Genomic DNA, 20,805 nt, shown 5'->3' with positions numbered 1-20,805 from the left:
AGCTAACAAATCATAACTATGTACTGCAAGCTAGTTTTACCCCACACTTCTCAACACCAGAGCAATATTTAGCCATTTAAATATTTTAGAGCAAAACCTAAAATTAAAATGTAATATTCACTATAGAAATTTCCATGACTTTCATGTGATTAATTATGACTTTTCCAGGCCTGGATATTCACAGGTTATCCATGACTGTTGGAACCCTGATGACATTTCTATTTCATTTTCGTGGTGAAGAACAATTTCTGAAGATTCAGAGCCAGCTGCTGCTAATGAGAAACATTTCTGGAGATAGACTTTGACCCTGTTGGGCAAATGTGCTACTCAAATAAGGATGCAGAGCAGGACAAGGATGCAAGGCTTTGACAAATGCATAATTTATCTTGCTACGTTTCACTGAACAATTCTCCTCTGAACAACTGTCCTTTGTTGATCTGATGTTGGTTTTGCTTCCAGATTCAAACCAAGAACTGACTCTTACAGTGATTAAGGATGCCAAAAAAGCAACACTTGTGCTTAAAGGGATAGTTCACCCAAAGAATGAGAATTTAGTCATTGTTTACTCACCCCTGTGTTGTTATATCCCCATATGACTTTCTTTCTTTTTCTTAACACAAAGGGAGAAATTGAGAAAAACATTTATGCTCAGTGATATCATATAGTGGCAGTTTATGGTGACCACCTCTTCAAGCTTCAAAAGGATGCAAAAGTACTGTATAAATCAGAAGTCTAATAATGATTCCATGAAACTCATGATTGTTATGAAAGCATACGATGAGGTTTGGTAGGAAACAAACCAAAATCGAATGTATTATTTAGTTGAAATCATCATCGACCGTTGCTGTCCTGTGCTTGTTCATGAGAGAGCATGAGAGCAGCAGTTACGCTGCCCCCGCTCACAAGAAGAGCGTTCAAGCTAAATTTGTTTTGTTTATCTAAAAACTGGTCCAGCAAAGATATAGCGACAACAGGCTGGGCACAGAAATGCATCTATTCTTCGACTTTAATCTCTTCAGATATGTTTAGTAAGTTAGGTTCTCTGGTTTGTGTGCAGTTGTTTTGTGTTCTGTTGTCACTATCACTGTGGTGGACCTGTTTTTAGATGTTTTGCTTGAACGCACCATCTCATGAGTGGGGGCAGCGTAACTGCTGCTCTCGTGCACTCTCATGAATGTGCACAGGACAGCAAGGGTCAATGATGATTTCCACTGAATAATACATTCGATTTTGATTTGTTTCTCACCAAACCTCATCGTATGCTTTTAGAAAATGGCATGAGTCTCATGGAATAATTTATCAGACTTATGATTTATACTTTTACATCCTTTTGAAGCTTGAAGAGATGGTCACCATAAACTGCCATTGTATGACATCACTGAGCATGAAAATTTTTTCACAAGTTCTCCTTTTGTGTTTAGAAAAGGAAAGAAATGTATGTGTATAACAACACGAGGTGAGTAAACAATGACTGAATTTTCATTTTTTGGGTGAACTTTCCCTTTAAGTGTGTCATGGTAAATAAAATATGCATGCGAGCCAGATTCTCTGGAAAAAGTGAAATTATTTTCATGACATAAATATGTTTTCATAAATGTAAAAAAACACAAACATATGTGAACAAACTGCAGCAAAAATTTAAAAAAATAAACAATTGTCTGGTATCCTGCACCAGATATTAATATATGAAGATTTCTTTTTTCTTAATATTGCTTCCTATTATTATATAAAGCATTTTTTAAAGGAAAAAGATAGAAAGTCAGACATAACAGCATGGCACAATTAGTATTTCCAGATTTTGGCATTAAAGTCAACATGAAATAACATTCAGAACCCATTTAACTCCCATAACATGACTTATTTCTGAGTAAAACAGGATAATCAATGAGATAAAAAAAAATAAAAAATCACAGGCCTTGATTTGGATCAGGTATGGATTGGATTATGAACTGGAAGTTACATACCAGAATGGAGTCAGGTGGTTGGAGGGGATGGGTTGAAAAGTAAGAGGGATTATTGAAACAGGCTGAAATAGAAAGTTGTTTCAGAGATGGAGCAAGTTGTTACATTTTGATGAAAGATTTCAGAAATATGCACAGATGAACTGAGCACAATAAGATAAAGACATGTATATAAAACCTGTATTAATGGAGTAAATGGGGTCAATTTTGATTTCAAGTGGACTTTGAAGGTTGTTTATAGAGGTATGTGGAAGTTACATGCATGAACACCCCAGAGGAAAATGCACAGGCTTAAGCTGTAAATACTGTATGCATTTGCATTTGGTCAAAGTTTTTGAAATAATCTGAATCTAACTAGTCCACATTCATGAAGCAACCTCTTAATGCCAACCTCTCTCAACCATAATGCTTCTATCATTTTATGCCAGTTGTCTTTTTTATTTTATTTCATTTCTGATCAAGGGAAAGTTCATTGCATGACTTGGGGGTTATTTTTTCTATCTATTCTTCTCCTGTGTGACTCATGAATCTGTCTTCTCTTCTTCATATGGTAAGTGCTTGTCCTCTACTCCCTCTCCCTGGCCTTGGTTCGGAGAGATATTGCCATGGCCGATGTCCAACACCTGAAGCTTGGACAGGTGAGAGAAAGACTCTTCCGATACGGAGTGAACTGAGATACGGTTAAATCTGAGGAAGAAAGAGAGAGAATAAGAACAACATTTTCATTTTGGGCAAACCATCACTTTAATGTTCTGAAAGATTAATATAAAACATCATGAAATAATTGGAAACTTTAAGAATACCACAAGGGAATCCTGCAACTCATGCATTTTGGAACAAATTCCCCAGTTTCAAGCATGCCATCTTAATCCAGTCTATTTTTAAAAATGCCTTCCACAGTTCTTAGATGTGCTTAGTGAATTCTCAGAAAAGCTGAGTGGTCACATCCAGAAGTTTTCACATTTTTCACAAATTGGTGCTTAACGAAATTCAAATTGCTGCCCCCAGTGGCCAGATGCTGGAAGTATTGTTGAACGTATGGGCCCGTGGGAGCTTCAGTTTCTGGGTGAAATGTCCACAGAGTGCTGCCAAATGTGAATGGTATTTTTATTTGTAAATTATGTAATACAGTCAACAGGAATTCATATTTTTTTTAAACTCTAACCCAAACGCCAACACTAAACCAAACTGACAGGGATTCACAAAATCCTAAGCTTGTAGCTCGATTCGGTACTCTTTCTGCAGTGCCGGTGGGGTCCCCAGGACCTGGACCGGGGGCATGTTAGCCTTCCTCGTTTTTGTGTGCAGCCCTGGTATTTGGAGCATATGACTCCCCATGAACCCGACAGGGCCCAGTCTCAATGCAGCACGATTGCTTTGGATACCTCGGCTGCCCCATTGGCTGCTTTCAGCTTTCCTGTATATTGTCTAACTATTCCCACACTAGCTGGCAGTTACTGACGTCAACAATAGCGTTCATGGACTTGAAGAGGTCCATCCCAAATATGGCTGCCTCCAGTGCCGGCAGCACATAGGCTTGAGTTGTGGTGGAGTGATCTCCTATGTCAAACTCAATCAGTTCTGACAGGTATGCTCTCTCTTGGTGTCCCATCAACAGCTTGATTTTAATCGTTTGTTGAGTGATAGGGAGATCCAGGTTAGTCAACCTGATGGAGGCTCCAGTATCTATCAGTAGAATTTTCATACACACGAGAGGCAGTGTGTATTCAACCCTCGTGACCGTGCCTACCACAGCTGGGCGGAAGCAACATTTTATAGTTAAAGTTTTAAATATGAATCTTTTTCTTACACACACCTAATGTTTCGCTTCACAAGACATTATTGCTTGAGGAGGTCCATCCCCAATATGGGGGCCTCCAGCCCCGGCAGCACGTAGACTTGAGTTGTGGTGGAGTGATCTCCTATGTCAAACTTAATCGGTTCTGACAGGTATGCTCTCTCTCAGTGTCCCGCCAACCCCTTGAATTTAATCGTTTGTTGAGTGATGGGGAGATCTAAGTTAGTCAGTCTGATGGAGACTCCAGTATCTATCAGTAGAATTTTCATACACGTGAGAGGCGGCATGTATTCAACCCTCGTGACCGTGTCTACCACAGCTGGGCGAAAGCAAAATCTTATAGTTAACATTTTTTAAATACTGATATTTTTCTTACACACACACACACACACCACACATGGATTACTTTTATGACTATATGTGCTTTTTGGAGCTTCAAGATTTTGGCACCCATGCACTTGCATTGGACCAGCAGAGCGGAGATATTATTCTAAAAATCTTCATTTGTGTTCTGCAGAAGAAAGTAAGTTACACACATCTGAGATGGCATGAGGGTGAGTAAATGAGAGAATTTTCATTTTTGGGTGAACTAATCCTTTAAGCTTTAGCTGGTCTAACAGGTGAAAAGTGCCCAAAACCCATCTAAAACCATCAAAACAGGCTTGGCCACACTGAGAGACCAGCTAATCTTAGGTTGGTGTTCCCTGCAGAGGGTCACAGCTCCTACATTCATTCAGTTTTTCTACTGAAATCCTGACAGGATGAATTGCGTTTTCTACTAGTTTTGTAAACGCCACCATTAAACCTGAATCAGCATGCAGACAATTGTTACACCATTGTCCAACACCACCTGCTGTTCTTTAGGCCTTCAAGACAACAACACACTACCACCATCTAAACTAGACTAAATCTTGCTGTTCCATGTGTTTCTGAAATAAAATAATCAACTCTGAATGTGAAAATCTGTCCAAATCATCTGCCTTCTAAAAATGAATCATTTAATTCGCTCCATATTCTCTCTGAGTCTGGTTCAGTTTTAAAGTCTGCACACTGTTGATTTTTTAGGAAACTGCAGCTGTGAGAGCTTCTTAATGAGTTCATTATATCAGACCAGGAAGATAATCCAACAGAACTGCTGAGTTTGAAGGTTATTCTACTTCTAATCTACGAGGACAGAAATGATCAGATTACTTATTGTTGCAGAGCGGATGGGTTTATCATTTGCAAGTGCATATATACAGTATTCACAAAGTAAAATTTTTAGTTTTGTGGCCTTTAGTTTCAATTTTATTATTCTTTCTTTTTCAGCAAAATGGACCAAAAATATTTATGACTAATCTTAGATTTGTTCCGCCCGGTAAATCGAGTCCCCATACAACATCACAGCGATTCCATTGGCTGGTAGAGCTAGTAATGGGTAATCTTAGATTAGTCCAGATTTGGTTTAGATTAAAAAAAGGAAGCTACCTGAGGAAGATTCCTTTGATGTTGGGAGTGTTGAGGAAGGCTGTGTCAGATACTGTACTGATTCTGTTGTTCTGCAGGTGAAGAAACTCTAGAGACTCAGGCAGGTCAGCAGGTATATGAGACAACAGGTTACCAGAGAGATCCAGTGTCTAAAACATACAGACACACAATCTTCAAATGTGAAATCAGAAAGCCACATTTTTACAATTCAGAAGATATCAATAGACACATTTTTGCAAATCACTTATGAAATCATGGAATAAAATACATTTCATAAAAAACATTTTACTTTAATAAATCTTGGAATTTGTGTCTGCTAAATTCCCCTCTTTCCTCAGCAGAATTCCTTTGCTGTATCTGCCTGAAAACAGAAATAAAAGCTCTCTCTGCATGATGTTATGTATGGGTTAATACTGTGGTGGCTCAGTGGTTAAGGCTTTGGGTTACTGATCAGAAGGTTGGGGGTTCAAGCACCTCAAAGGTGCCACTGTTGGGCCTTGAGCAAGGCCCTTGACCCTATCTGCTCCAGGGGTGCCATATCATGGCTGACCCTGCACTCTGACCCTGATGTCATGATAAATATAGTCCACCTGGTAAATTGAGTCCCCATACAACATCACAGCAATTCCATTGGCTGGTAGAGCTAGTAATGGGTACTCCATTCAGTTCCTGATTAAAAATCGTACAAATTCACTTTATGGTATATGCAGATGTAAATATGGCATTTAATGTCTTTTAAATCATGTTACACACAATAATATATAACTGAAGTTATAGATTGTGAAATTAAAGATGTGTCGTTTGTGTTTTTCAGTTAGCCTAGACTTCAATGACATGCTATCACGATAACATGATAGGTTTTTGCTCAGGCATTACAAAAGGTTACCCCCATGGGGACTCAGTTTATCATGACAGGTGTGTTACTTAACTTGTTTTACTCAAAGTGTTGCTATTAAATGTTATGGTACTGGAAACATAGCACAGGGAACTAAAGAGTCATACATTACAAACTTACTGGAAAACTTCAAACAAAACCAGTGTGAAATCTGAGCAAAGCCCAGTAAAATGCCATTAGTGGAAAACACTTTTTCCATATTGAACTTGAATAAAAAGGAATAAATAAATAAGACATAATTTCCTTACAGAACATTTTATTCTTAGCTGTGCTTTGTGTTTCTCTATATACTCCTGCTGAAATGTATGACAGTCTTAAAGGGGACATATCATTTTTTTTCATCAGTTAATTAATTTAACTTTAATTTAATGTTAAAGTCAATCCTTTAAAGAAAGACAAACAGCTAAAAGTCCCCACCACCAGAGAGCACTTTCTTGCTATTTCGTACCGTGAGTGTGCTCAACTCCTGCCAAGCTCCCTGATAGATTGAGTTCAGCTTCAGTTGATTGTTTGCCAGGTAGAGCTCTCTCAGTTTGCTCATTCCCAACAGTGCCCCCTCTGGTATCAATGTCATTTGGTTGTCCTTCACCTTGAGAATCTCAAGGCTCTTGGGCAGTCCCATTGGAAGTGCCTGCAGCTTGTTTCCCGACAGATCCATAGTTTCCAGAACCCTGAGCTTCCTGAAGGCCTCTCTGTGAAGCTTTGTGCTGGTGAGCCGGTTGTAACTGAGGTTGAGCTCCGTGAGGGTGTACAATGTGATCAAATCGTTGCGTCCAATCTCGCTGATGAGGTTGTGGGGCAGCATGAGGATCTTTGCTCGGCGAGGAAGACCACGTGGAACTCGCTCTAGCAGATTATTGTACATGTGGATGGTGTGGAGTTGTTTAAGACCCTGGAAGGCGGCTGGATGGATGGAACGAGACCGGAGACAGTTGTTGTGCAGGAGAAGGTACTCCAAGTTCCGAATGGGTGACAGAGCATTGCCTGCAATGCTCTGGATAGAGTTCTTCTCCAGGTGTAGCAGGATTAGATTCCGCGGAAGGCCAAGAGGAACCATTGTCAGGTTGTTATTTGACAAATCCAGATATTCCAGACTGTTTAATTGACTAATGAGAGAAGGCAGGATATATTTCATCATTTACAACTCTGGTAGGTTTTTATAAGACGATGAACAAGAAGAAAGCTGAGCAATAGAAAGAGTGGGAGGTAAATTGTTTTACTTGGTTATTCAGTCATGCTGACCTGAAGGTCTCGCTATCTACACCATCATTACTCAGGAAGTTGTTTTGAAGGTAGAGCTCTCGAAGATGGGACAAATGATCAAACGCACCTGCGGGAATCTTCTCCAACTTGTTATTCTAGTATGAAAAACAGATTATGATAAAAATAATTTATGGACATCTATTTTTTCAGGAACAAGGCACAGAGATGCACTGTACGGCAATATTGTCATCAAGTTTCATGAGCAAACTTTACTTTGCCTTTTTGTTAACACTTACTGTTCTTAGTCTCACAGGGTTTTTAAAGAGAGCCCACAACCCTTGCTAGTCATATGATCGAATTCCAATCAGATATGCACATCAGATTTTGACTGACAGTCTGAAGCTAAATGGTTGCTAGATGGTTGCTAACTGGCCCAAGTCAAAAGAGACCATCCCCAAGTCTGTATGATTTCCTGATCCCTAGATATGCGTCATACCTTTTCAATGGAAGTTTAAGAGACTTTTCACACATTTTGTAGGCAGACATTCATATTCTGAGATAAAAAATCATTTAGTATATAAACCATGATTCTGTATTTGTTTAAAAAAGACACAATGTGTAAGTATTCCAATTATAAACTTTTTTTTAAACTCAAAATGAAGGGTTTATTGCATTTCTACTGTAGAAGAATAGCACCACCACCGGCAAATAGATGACACTCTTTCCAAAAGTTATGGTACTATAAAAGCAAAAAAACAAGCCTATGTCAATGTTCAGGTTTATAATCAAAAGAGAGTTGTGCTGTGTATCTACTGTACTCTAGCGGGTCTTTTTTGACCCAAAAAGAACAGCTGGAATTTTCTAAAAAAAAAAAAAAAGGGAGGGCTTGACACGAAAGGACCAGTGATTTTTGACATTAAAAAAAAAAAGTGGCATGACATAACTCGATGCGCCTTATTTGAAATGAACGCTGTGCAAATGAGATTTGAGAGCTGTGGTAAAGCGCAAGATTTTGGAAAAATAACGACTTATATTTCAATCAGCTTCAGAAGACTTTTAATACGGCATTATTCATGTAGATATAGACATAGATTTCTTTGTCATTTACAGAGCCTAATCATTGTGCAATATATCTTCATTTGTGTTCCATGAAAGAAAGAAAAGTCATAGGCCTGTGGTTTTGGAATTGCATGATGGTGAGTAAATGGTGACAGAATTTTCATTTTTTTGTGAACTAACCCTAATTATGCAGCTATTTGTGTTCAGGAGTGGCCATACCTTCAGGTGTAGTCGGTAGAGGGCGGTGGGCAGATTCTTAGGGACATACCGGAGGAAATTACTAGAAATAATGAGAATTTCTAGGTTGTCTGATCCATTAAACATGTTCTCTGGTAGACTGGCATCTGTTAGCTTGTTGTTATGGAGATACACAGACCTGACCCACAGCACATAGATGACTGATTAACATACACTGAGCAACAAAATGTCACACAATATAGAACATGTCAAAAGAGAGCTTCATGCTTACTTCAGAGCAGGCTTCTGGCCAAAGGTGCTGGGGTAGATTCTGGTGAGCTGGTTAGCAGCGAAATCAGCACTGACCAAAGAGGCAGGAAGGTGTCTCGGAGCAGCTGTGAGCTGGGAAAAAAGTTTGAGTTTATCATTATGTAAGGGATAATGTACAGTCAGCCGGCCATTATTCTGCTTTACGTCCGGGTCCTGATGACCTTGTCTAGGTTTATTTTGCAATAACAGCTGGCTGACTGTACATTATCCCTTACTTATTGCAAGGCTCTCTGGGATGCTAGATTCTGATTTGTCAATAGCGCCATCTAGCGGTCTGATATTTCTCTGTAACAACCGCACACCCACATATCAGACCGCTCATTCGGGTATTTGCGAGCCATCTTTCCTAACCCTAACCCTTTCACTTACACTCACTAATAGTACTTAGATGTCTCAGGAAATCTATCACCCCCTTGAGTACTGAGGTTACCACCACAGTAACACAAGAATGCACGTTAAGTTGGTTCAACCTGTAATGGTGGCGAACTCAAAATAGCTATTTAAACAGTTAATTCAATTAAATGAAATAAACTGAATTAAAACATTCAGGCACCAGACAGGATTAAGCCTGTCAAAATATCAACCACTTAACCCAGGATAGCTAAATAAAAAAAAAAAAAATAAAAAAGCCACTGGTCACAGCGACGGAAGAATTTTTAAATGCTGGTTAAATTATTGCCAAACAAAAGAATCTCTACAAGACAAAGAAATTATAAAGACCATGAAGGGCACCAGTGTTGGTAAATCAAATACCTTCAAACATTTATTTTAACAATAGCAAACAAAACCAAACAATTACATAAAAATACAAATAAATCAAAGAAAATTACAATGTGTGTAATGTAGGTGTGTGTGTGCGAGTGCAACAGGAGAGAGGTTCGTTGCATTCAACTAGTTGCATGAACTGGAGTGCGTTTGAAATCCAGGTCAACACTTTCAAGTGAGATTCAATCCTTCCAGTGATGGTTCTTACTCCTCAAATCACGTTCCTTATCACAACACATGTACAAAAGGCAAATTCTCTCTTTCTACAGACTCAGACACAACTCCTGCTTTCCACACTGGTCACACACAGTACCTGCTCCTACCACCACCAGGTGCACCACAACAAGCAGCCATTTTATTTGCTCTCTCTCTCTCTCTCTCTCTCTCTCTCTATATATATATATAGAAAATTGAGGGGCGGATTCTTAAAGTGGCAGGACTGATTTGCACTCTGCCACAAACTGGACCACGCAGTGGCAAAACATTGGCATAGCACTCGAATAAAACGGCCCGTTCACACATGCAGGGACTTTATTGCTTGATGTCGCTAGTCACTATCAATGTATGAACTGAACTCACTAAGACTGTTGACAGTTTTTTTACACATGCATTATTTTAATGAAATCCAGATATGTGGTTACAGATAAATCATAGATAACACTGATATAGTTTTTTTTTTATTTTTCCCCTTTTTCTCCCAATTTGGAATGCCCAATTCCCAATGTGCTTTTTTTTAAGTCCTCGTGGTCGCGTAGTGATTCGCCTCAGTCCGGGTGGCGGCGGACGAATCCCAGTTGCCTCCACGTCTGAGACTGTCAACCTGCACATCTTATCACGTGGCTTGTTGAGCGCGTTGCCATGGAGACATAGCGTGTGTGGTGGCTTCACGCCATCCACTGTGGCAACCATGCTCAACTCACCACGTGCCCCACCAAGAACGAACCACATTATAGCGACCACGAGGAGGTTACCCCATGTGACTCTACCCTCCCTAGCAACCGGGCCAATTTGGTTGCTTAGGAGACCTGGCTGGAGTCACTCAGCACGCCCTGGGATTTGAACTAGCGAGCTAGCGAACTCCAGGGGTGGTAGCCAGTGTATTTTACCACTGAGCTACCCAGGCCCCCACTGTCCTTTCCTTCTTTCTATGCCATTATCTCATAGGAGACGGATGACGTGAGCACCACTGGCACCGTCTTCACTTCTTTTGGTTGTCTCTGATGAAAGTCACTCCTCATTTGCATAAAGTTAAACTTTTCTCAACTTTCTGATGTCACCGGACACGACCACATCTAGTCGTCAGAGGTTGCTGTCGCTGGTGTCGCTAGCTCTCATTGAAAATGAATGTGATCACGTTGCAGTGTCGCTAGAAGTTTCTGCATGTGTGAACGGGCCCTAAGAGTGGTGAATTTGCTGTCATACTACTAACACCGTTTCCCGTCTTCATGTACATCAAGTCCTTTTTTAGCAGGCTGGTGAGATTACACAGGCCAGTGTCATTGTGCCTGCAAGGATAAAATCATGGCGGGAAGTTTCGCAAGACCAAGCACAACTTAAATGGCCTTTTAAATTGTGTCAGAGGGGGTGGAAATGGTCATGAAAAACTAATTAACGACCGTTTTCTGCTGTAAGAAATCTTGATTAACATTATATTTAGGATTCAGGGGAGAAAAACAGAGCTTTTTGATGGTGATTATAGGATACATAGAAGGAGTGATATGAGAGCTTAAGAATAAAATGTTATGACTCACCTTATTATTTGCCAAGTATAAATAACTCATTCTTTCCAGAATTGTAAACACTTCATCGTCAAGACCTGCACACACACAAACATTATTCCATTACATGCCGCACATATCTTCATTTCATGCTTGATTTTATGTTTTTAAAGCAATTTTCTAAAATAATGAATGTGTATGGACAGTCTACATCAGGGGTCGGGAACCTATGGCACGTGTGCCAGCATTGACACTCGGAGGGGTAATCACTGGCACACCAGCAACGGCAAGAGAGGCCATTTTATTTATAAATTCCGCACCTGCATCCCAATCTACATCTTGATGTAATCCTTCCTCATGATCACGCAGCATATTTTCATGAGCTGAATGGAAGGCTAAACAAAAAGTTAAAATACACGTCCTAAAATATGACGAGACTGCAGTATACTTTTTATTTTTATTAACAACAAATATGGGCAGTCACTGGGTTGTGGAATGTCGAAGATCCCGGCACTGGCTGCAGCAGAGGGAAGCAATCTCCGATAGTGTGTGTGCCGTGGCCGTGCAAGGAGCAATCCGTGAAGAGTGTGTTCGTAGGATGAGTGTGCGCACACAGCCATTGACCAGTAAAATAAAAAATTGGCACTCCATGTCAAAAAGGTTGCCGACCCCTGGTCTACATCATAAAACTAGACTGAAGCTAGCACATAAACAACACTGAATTTGAGAATTCAAAATTTCTTTGATCCTTTGAGATAAAAGTGCTTGTTGTACTATGTAAACATACTGTAACTTTAAGAACTCAAAAATTCCTTCTTAGTCCAAAAAGATCATTTATTAAAACAAATGTCTCGCTTTGCAACTCATTCTGAACTTCTGCAACTTGACGTCACACAGGTAAACACATCAACAAAATGACACCTTTTGGGTGATCAAAAACTTCTGTAAAGTAATTAGGATGAGGAGGATAGATGCTATTATTCCAATCCTAAACACCAAAAGACACACCAACTACAATATGTGAGAAAGTGTAACAGGTGTGGCGGAATCAAAACATATATAATACGCAATGTAGGAAAGGTGTACTGAGTTGTTCCTCGCAGGCTACTCAGCCTTACAGGCTCCGATTAGGGTGGAGGCAGGGTTAGGGCATCTGCTGCCTTCAGGAACAAACTCAGGCACCTTTGTACAATAGACGAAATGCCACTAATCTTTTGCCCCACTTTCCGTGGCTTAAATTGGCATATATACATTTTCAGAAGGTGCACGCTTGACTTGACTGCACATCCTCGCACAGAAACTGATTGTGTGGAGCAGTGCAAGCTTATTCATAACACGCAATGCATATCCTGGGCATAATAAACCCTGGAGCGGATTTACTGTACTGAAAATGGAGACTTCACCCGCAAGCGGTGAACCAGGTGTGTAAGAGATACAGGCAAGCTGCTGTATCTCATCACATCGCCCGAAAACCCTCACTCACTTTCATCTTAACCAGTGTCAAAAGCAAAACCATGAAAGAGAGACCCAGCTTGTGCAGAGACTGAGAAGGACGTGGCCGTTCAGCAAGCTGCAGACTGAAAGGCAGCCAAAGAAAATAATAGTTTTTATTTTTAAACTTCAGCAAATTCAATTTCATCATTCAAAATGTTTTATATCTGTATGTATTAGTGTCTAATAATGCATTGGCAATGTACACTTAAGAATCTCTTGCCAATAAAAATTTGATATGAATCTCTCTCTCTCTCTCTCTCTCTCTCTATATATATATAAGGCACATTAGCGAACAGACGAATTAGGCGCTGTTAATGCAGAATGTGTTTTTGCATGCGTCTGCACTATTTTTCAATAGTTTTTCTATGCAAACACGTGCTGGATGGACGACTTTTCCAGTTGCACCGATTCTCGCTGTTTTTCAGTGTCTCACGCAGGGCTGCTGCATATTTTAGACACTGTGTCAAATTAAAAGGAACTTCCGTTTTTAAAAACGCATCTCGTGAAAACTTTTTTTAGTACAAGTGTCACAAAGATTCAACTTTCTGAAGAAACTCAGGTTGCAAAGAGGACTTCATGTGATTGATACACATGATTCCAGATTGTTTTTCATGTTGCAAAGTTTCACCGCTTGATAAACTTAAGGCATTGTTTTTCCTTTTGTTCTGGTGTGCTGAGGGGCAGGTGTGATTTGTTAAAAACTTTGTGTGTTTACAGTTACTATATGGTTACAAATGTTACGATGCTTAAATAAAATACAGCCTACTGCAACACATGTACTTCCTTGGAGATGAAATTGAAAAGAGCAGTCGATTTCGGGTTGGGTTCGGGCTTAAAATTTGACAGTCCTGGTCGGGTCACACGGTCTCGGGTATTGGCCTGGTTTGGGCTTCAACTTAATGCACGCGCAGACCTCTACACTAGAGGCACAGAAATTACACACTTGGCCTTTAAGTAATGAAAAGAAAAATGTATGATGTGATGCCCTTTGAAAAAAAAATTAAAAAATGTTTTTCCACTTTAAACAGTCATGTTGACCGCACATGCAGGAAACAGAGTTCCTCTGTTGGCAAAGAGCAATCTAAACACAGCACACCCCTCTTCATCCTGCTCTCTCTCTCTCTCTCTCTCTCTCTCTCTCTTTCTTTCATCCTGAACTTCTGTAACACATTATTTCCCTCTCTGTTTAGCTGCTGTTCTCTGCTGACCCCCTCATTCCGCTCTCTTCCTCTGTACCTTGTGTTGTAAGGCGGTTGTTCTGTAAGTTTAGGGTCTCCAACTGCTGAAGGTGTGAAAGATGTTCTAGTGTGACCTCTGTGATCTGGTTATTCTGGAAAGACAGAGAAAACATTTATTTAAAGAAATAGTTTACCCTAAAATGAAACTACTGTCATCACTTACTCCCCCTAATCTTGTTCCAAACCAGTTTGACTTACTTTCTTCCATGGAACACAAAAGGAGATGTTTAGCAGAATCTCCAAGCTGCTCTTTTCCATACAATGAAAGGGAATGGGGACTTACACTTTTACTCCTAACAGAGCACGGTTCTAAGACTTCTGCTTCTTTTCCACGAATTTTCTTGTAAATCAATGAGATACAAGCAAACTATTCAGTAAAAGAACACACACCTGCAGAGAGAGCTGACGGGTGTGTTCAGACAGTTCTGGCGGGAATTCTGTGAGGCTCACTCCATTGCAGTCCACCGCCCCCTCCACAGTGCAGCTGCACTTTTCTGGACAAAATATCTCTTCATCCACATTTTTCACTGCTACAGATGTGTCTTCCCCCTCTCCATCCAATCCCACTTCCTTCTCATCCAGCAGGTGATGATCCAGGTTAGTTTTTCCTTGACCTCGCACAAGAGTCCAGCCCAATAGAACCAAACACAACAGCTCCAGCAGGCCACACCGCTGACCCATCGCTTACAGGCCTGAATATACTTTCACGTGGCCCAAACAAAGTCCAAAATACCTCCTCCAGCTCTGGAATATGTCCACCAATCCAGCCAGAACCAAATCAAATCTGGACTTCTGGGCATCAAAAGAAACCTGCTCAAATGTACAAAGAGTTCTGTAGAAATGAGGCAAACAATTGAAACAAGTTTAGTAATTAAGATGTGATTAAAAAGGGGTAAGAAGTTCATTACTTGTAACAGAGAAAGAGTTCGAAAAGACATTTTAGGGAGATTAGCTTTCCCATATATATATATATATATATATATATATATATATATATATATATATATATATATATATATATATATATATATATATGTAACAAATAAGATCTCTTTAACATCTTGGTTATTTCCCCGAGACAAAAATGAGATTAATGGAGATCAGCTGGAGATTTTTGCTTAAAGGAATATTCCGGGTTCAATGCAAGTTAAGCTCGTATTGCTTGAATGCACTGTTAGTGGCTTTTGATAAAAGTGTCTGCAAATGCATAAATGCTAATGTAATGTGAAGTATTGATGGCTGACAAAATAAAGCCAGAAAGCTGCTTAATGCATGATCAAAGAGTAATTTGTGTCATTTTTATGCGCTTTCTATATATTAACCCTCTCAAACCTACATTACAATTCTCAAAGAAGCATATATATTTTTAAATCTACCATTATTTTTATATCTTCCTTTCAAACACATAAAACGCAAAGTACAATCTCATGACTTGATTTGTGATTTCTCAGTGGTTTGCATTGCTCTTTAGAGCAGATGGTAACTGCTTGCAAACAATATAACAGCAATTAATGTAGAGTGAACAAATTTAAGTGGTTTATTTTGCTCTAGTAAATAAAAACTAGTGTGGAATGTTTCCTAGAGTTCATTCACCCCTTTCTCCCAGTGGAAACACCAACAAACCCCTGATTTGAGAGCAGTTTTCACTACAGAAACACCCACATTACATTTACTGAAGCAGGTTTCCCAATGTCCTGCTAAAGAATTGGAGGGAACGTGAACTGGAAAAATATTCTGGAATGAGTTCCAACAATTACATAAACATGGTTCAAATCAGAGTAGGAAGTTCTGAAGTGGGTACTTGGGGAAAATGCTAAAAAAATAATATTTTTATATATATATATATATATATATATATACACACACTCACCGGCTACTTTAGGTACACCTATACACCTAATTATTCATGCGATTATCTAATCAGCCAATCGTGTGGCAGCAGTGCAATGCATAAAATCATTCAGATACGGGTCAGGAGCCTCAGTTAATGTTGACATCAACCATCAGAATGGGGAAACATGTGATCTCAGTGATTTAAACTGTGGCATGATTGTTGGTGCCAGATGTGCTGGTTTGAGTATTTCTGTAACTGCTGATTTCCTGGGATTTTCACACACAACAGTCTCTAGAATTTACTCTGAATTGTGCCAAAACCAAAAAAAAAAAAAAACATCCAGTAAGCTGCAGCTCTGCGGACGGAAATGCCTTGTTGATGGTCAATGGAGAATGGCCAGACTGGTTCGAGCTGACAGAAAGGCTAACTTTGGCTTCCACTTCCACTAAAGTTCCACTTCTGTCAGCCAAGAACAGAAAGTTGAGGCTGCAGTGAGGCTACCATCTGTGTACCTCAGCAGAAATCCAGATATGTCAGACCAAGCAATGTTTTTCCAGTCATTAACTGTCTAGTTTTGGTGAGCCTGTGCCCTCTGCAGCCTCAGCTTTCTATTCTTGGCTGACAGAAGTGGGACCCAACGTGGTCTCTGGTTGTAGCCCATCCGCCTCAAGGTTCGATGTGTTGTGCATTCTGAGATGCTATTCTGCTCACTACAATTGTTATCTGAGTTACTGTAGCCTTTCTGTCAGCTTGAACCAGTCTGGCAATTCTCTGTTGACCACTCTCATCAACAAGGCATTTCCGTCCACAGAACTGCCGCTCACTGGATGTTTTTTGTTTTTGGCACCATTCGGAGTAAATTCTAGAGACTGTTGTGTGTGAAAATCCCAGGAGATCAGCAGATACAGAAATACTCAAACCAGCCCATCTTGCACCAACAATCATGCCACGCTCCACACCACTGAGATCACATTATTTCCCCATTCTGATGGTTGATGTAAACATCAACTGAAGCTCCTGACCCGTATCTGAATGATTTTAAGCATTGCATTGCTACCACACGATTGGCTGATTAGATTATCACATGAAGGCGTAGGTCTACAGGTGTACCTAATAAAGTGGTCAGTTGAGTGTATCTATACTGTATTTATATATATATATATATAGAGTCGGAGCCAGGATACTTTACCAAAGGGGGCAAAACGGTTGGTCAAGATTACGATCAAAGAAAATGTTTCACATATTTCATATAAACAACACATAAACATATTTCCAATTTCTCTCATTCATTTAATAGAAGTGACCCGTCTCTGCTAAAGAGTCTCTGGGCTTGCAAACCACACAAATCTAAACACCTCCTAAAGCAGAGTGCATGATATATGTTCACTTCCTGGTAACAGCTGTGAAGCAGAGGCTGCAGTGAGAAAATGCTTCTTTATCCCTTGTCTGTACATGGGTCTAAAATTGTGGCATGACAGCACTTTAAAATATGCCAAAAATATACAAAATTAACAAAAAGCGAAATCTAAAAAATTTTTGTTTAATAAATATCTAATCAAATAATCCTCTGGAGAGCACACTCCAAATACATGCTTATATTTCATATTTACGCATCTCAATTTCATAACAAAAGTCCATGAAATTTAATTGAGTAACCTTAAACAAAATTAAATGAATAAAACCTCAATATATTAAAATTGTATTAATGTAATTTTTTTTTATAAGACTTTCAATTCAATTTGATGGAATTTTGTTTGTTTGAGTGAATGAAAATCTATCCATTTATCAACCTAAATGATGTTTAAGACAACTTCACATATATTTATTAACAAAGCACAGCAAAAGGTAGTAAACCGCTGTAATTTCCTTCTTTTAGCCTTTGAGCCTCTGAGCTCTGACTGAATTACATGGCAGAAAACATTTTTCTAATAAAGAAGAGAGCGGTCAATTGGCCAGACAGTGCCCCACCTTCCACCTGAAATGTTCAATTACTCACTACAAATACTTTAAGGATTAATTTGCTTTATTTCATTTATTTCACAAGTTAGTTGAAAATTTAGGTTTGCAAAAAAAGTAAAACACATTTAAAAGATTTTGACAGAGGGGGCACTGCACCATATATATATTTATACAGTATATATATATATATATATATATATATATATATATATATATATTATAAACATACATTTCTTTTATTGTATATGTGTTTTATAGTATACTAGTTTTAGATATTTTATGCAAAAATGGCTAATAATAATAATAATAATTATATATATATATATATATATATATATATATATATATATATATATATATATATATATACAGTATATATATATATATATATATATATATATATATATATATATATATATATATATATATATATATATACTGTATAAATATATATATATATATATATATATATATATATATATATATATATACTGTATAAATATATATATATATATATATATATATATATATATATATATATATATATATATATATTATAAACATACATTTCTTTTATTGTATATGTGTTTTATAGTATACTAGTTTTAGATATTTTATGCAAAAATGGCTAATAATAATCATAATAATTATATATATATATATATATATATATATATATATATATATATATATATATATATAAGGTTAGGGTATATATATTAAAAAATATTTAAATGTATGTATTGTATATTAATATTTTTACTAATATATTTTTGGCCATTTGCTGTATATTTCAAAATATATATGTCTATGTATATACATTTAATTTAAAGCTTAAAATGCTAACTTCTTTGTACAAAAAGTACGATTTCCTTTCTTCTATTTAAACACTCAAGATGCTGTTTGGAACATTCTCAAACCGTGCTGGATAACATGATCATCAGGTTTTGTTCATGCAAGCTTAAGAGCATGCTATTATTAAAGCAGAAGAGGGTCATACCAAATACTATGACACTCTGAAATTCATGCAAATAGTTCAATGATATTTTTCACTCAAACTGTAATGAACACTTTTGCAAAATAGAAGCATTTTCACTAGTGGTCTCAGACTTATGGACCCCACTGTATACGGTATGTTTAACTCTGTGCTCAGTTCATTTGCCAAATAATAAAAAGTCTTAAATTATTGAAGAAAATATATGTTCTGAGACTAAAACAAATACATGCACACATACTGTACACACACTGTCTTTAAAGTTTGTAAGACTAAATGTATCTTACTATCATTTTCCAGAGTTTAAATACTATACTACAGCACTATGAAAACCACAGACAGCACTGCATAAACATGACACGAGATAACCTAGAAAACACCTGTTTAATGTCATAACATCAGTTGAAATGCTCTGGAAAAGGCTGCATGGATTGTATCGACATGCAACTATCCAAAAACTGTGAATTGCATTAACAGAAACTACTGTATAATCTACAGATTCCATACCTTTTTGTCCTTTGAAATGTGTCCAAAGACAAGCTCAAGACCTGAGGCAAATGTCCAAGGGTCAAAGGGTCCTAAAAAAGCTCATCCACATCATAAGATCAGGAGAGATTCAGAGACACAGTCACCGTCCAGATGTGTGAAGACTCAGAGTGGAAACTGGAAAGAGGAAAAAGGAATAAGTGGCGTCGTCAAAAATGAGCTTCTTACTTTTGCCTGTCCTGAAACTTTTTCATGATTTTAGTGGAAATATAAAGCTAGTATGGATTTTGTGTTCTGGAAAAAATCAGTTTGAACATCAATAGCTTGGAGAAATGTTCTCACTTTACTCGTACGATACTATAAGCTGTCATTCAAATCTAGAAAGTTCCTCAGCACAGTTAGGACACAAATAGGTCAACCCAGTAGAACATGTGGCTTTTATTATCCTCTTGGGTTTAGACTGCATCTCTTATAATAAGCAAGCATCTGTAGGTCGTGGTAACTTTCCATGCCATTTTAATTCACTGTTGTATCATTTGTAATGTGTGCTTTACAAACTGCAAATATTCAATGGTCAGCATGAAATGGCTTTCACAACCCATTTTAAATCAGCAATATTTCTGAGTGAAACAGGATATTCAATAAGATGAAAACACTTGATTTAGTCCATTGGTTACTGATTGGATCACGAAAAGTGATTCTATACCAGAATGAGCTGAATGTGAATGTCTGAATGAAAAATGTAACCTATTTACTTATTGTACATGATTCATCAATATTTGCTTTTGTATCCATTTCTTTTCATGTTGACCATAAGAATATAACCAGTGGTCCAGAGAGTGGCATTAGAAGTCTGCTAGTTTAAACAGGAAGATCCAAAACTCTTTGTCATTCTTCTAAAAACGAATGATTAAAATGAAATATTTGAAAAAATAAATTAACACATATTCTTCCACACAACTTGAAAGCCCTTTTGAGTCCATTTTGATTGGTATGATTTGCTTTGATTATTTATCATGGATGGGAAAACACTGCCTTATTCATTTAGTCTGAGCCTGGCTCATTTACACGCTGTGTTATTACGGTAATGTTAGATATGTCATAGTCAAGATGGTAATAATGAATATACGAACTGTACCACACACACCCTAACATACACAAAGTCTCTCTGTTATTCCTGAAATCCTGGCACTGATGAAAACATTCCTAGAGATCCTGAAGGATTGAGTATCATTCATTCATCAAGGTTTACACTAGAAAAATATATGATTTATTTTATTTGTTTGGTTTTTTTTACTTTCAGACAAGGCTTTGTCAAGCCAGTGTTAAAATGTATCTTTGCAAACTCTACATTATCTCGTTTTAATTAAAGGAATATTCCGGGATCAGTACAAGTTAAGCTCAATCGACAGCATTTGTGTCAAAAT

The 20,805-nt window shown here is 38.0% G+C and overlaps 1 protein-coding gene across 2 annotated transcripts; it reads right to left on the bottom strand.

Annotated features, from left to right (window-relative positions):
* Nucleotides 1-1,488: 1,488 nt before the first annotated feature.
* On the bottom strand, nucleotides 1,489-19,798 carry LOC127418776 (podocan-like). 2 transcript variants are annotated; one of them, XM_051659592.1, is made up of 10 exons: nucleotides 19,400-19,798; nucleotides 14,496-14,937; nucleotides 14,104-14,197; nucleotides 11,407-11,471; nucleotides 8,853-8,962; nucleotides 8,603-8,759; nucleotides 7,364-7,479; nucleotides 6,570-7,227; nucleotides 5,227-5,375; nucleotides 1,489-2,648 (listed from the first exon to the last, which is right to left on the bottom strand). In XM_051659592.1, the coding sequence occupies exons 2-10, from the start codon at nucleotides 14,784-14,786 to the stop codon at nucleotides 2,483-2,485; spliced, it is 1,806 nt and encodes a 601-aa protein (XP_051515552.1). In that variant the 5' UTR covers nucleotides 14,787-14,937; nucleotides 19,400-19,798; the 3' UTR covers nucleotides 1,489-2,482. The 2 variants fall into 2 exon arrangements, with proteins under 2 accessions (XP_051515552.1, XP_051515553.1); XM_051659593.1 differs by having other exon boundaries at nucleotides 14,496-14,915.
* Between the last annotated feature and the right edge of the window lie 1,007 nt (nucleotides 19,799-20,805).

This window comes from Myxocyprinus asiaticus, chromosome 28 (genome assembly GCF_019703515.2).
Source record: "Myxocyprinus asiaticus isolate MX2 ecotype Aquarium Trade chromosome 28, UBuf_Myxa_2, whole genome shotgun sequence".
Classification (NCBI taxonomy): domain Eukaryota; kingdom Metazoa; phylum Chordata; class Actinopteri; order Cypriniformes; family Catostomidae; genus Myxocyprinus; species Myxocyprinus asiaticus.
The sequence above is the reverse complement of the archived record's forward strand: the minus strand, read 5'-3'. Positions and strand labels throughout refer to the sequence as shown.

Bases quoted from the DNA above. Each gene is read 5' to 3' on its own strand.
- LOC127418776 (XM_051659592.1), bottom strand. From the start codon at position 14,786: ATGGGTCAGCGGTGTGGCCTGCTGGAGCTGTTGTGTTTGGTTCTATTG. The intron at 8,963-11,406 runs GTGAGTCATAAC...CTTTTTTCCCAG, and splicing joins TATACTTGGCAAATAATAAG to CTCACAGCTGCTCCGAGACA. The intron at 5,376-6,569 runs GTACGAAATAGC...TGTATGTTTTAG, and splicing joins AGGAGTTGAGCACACTCACG to ACACTGGATCTCTCTGGTAA.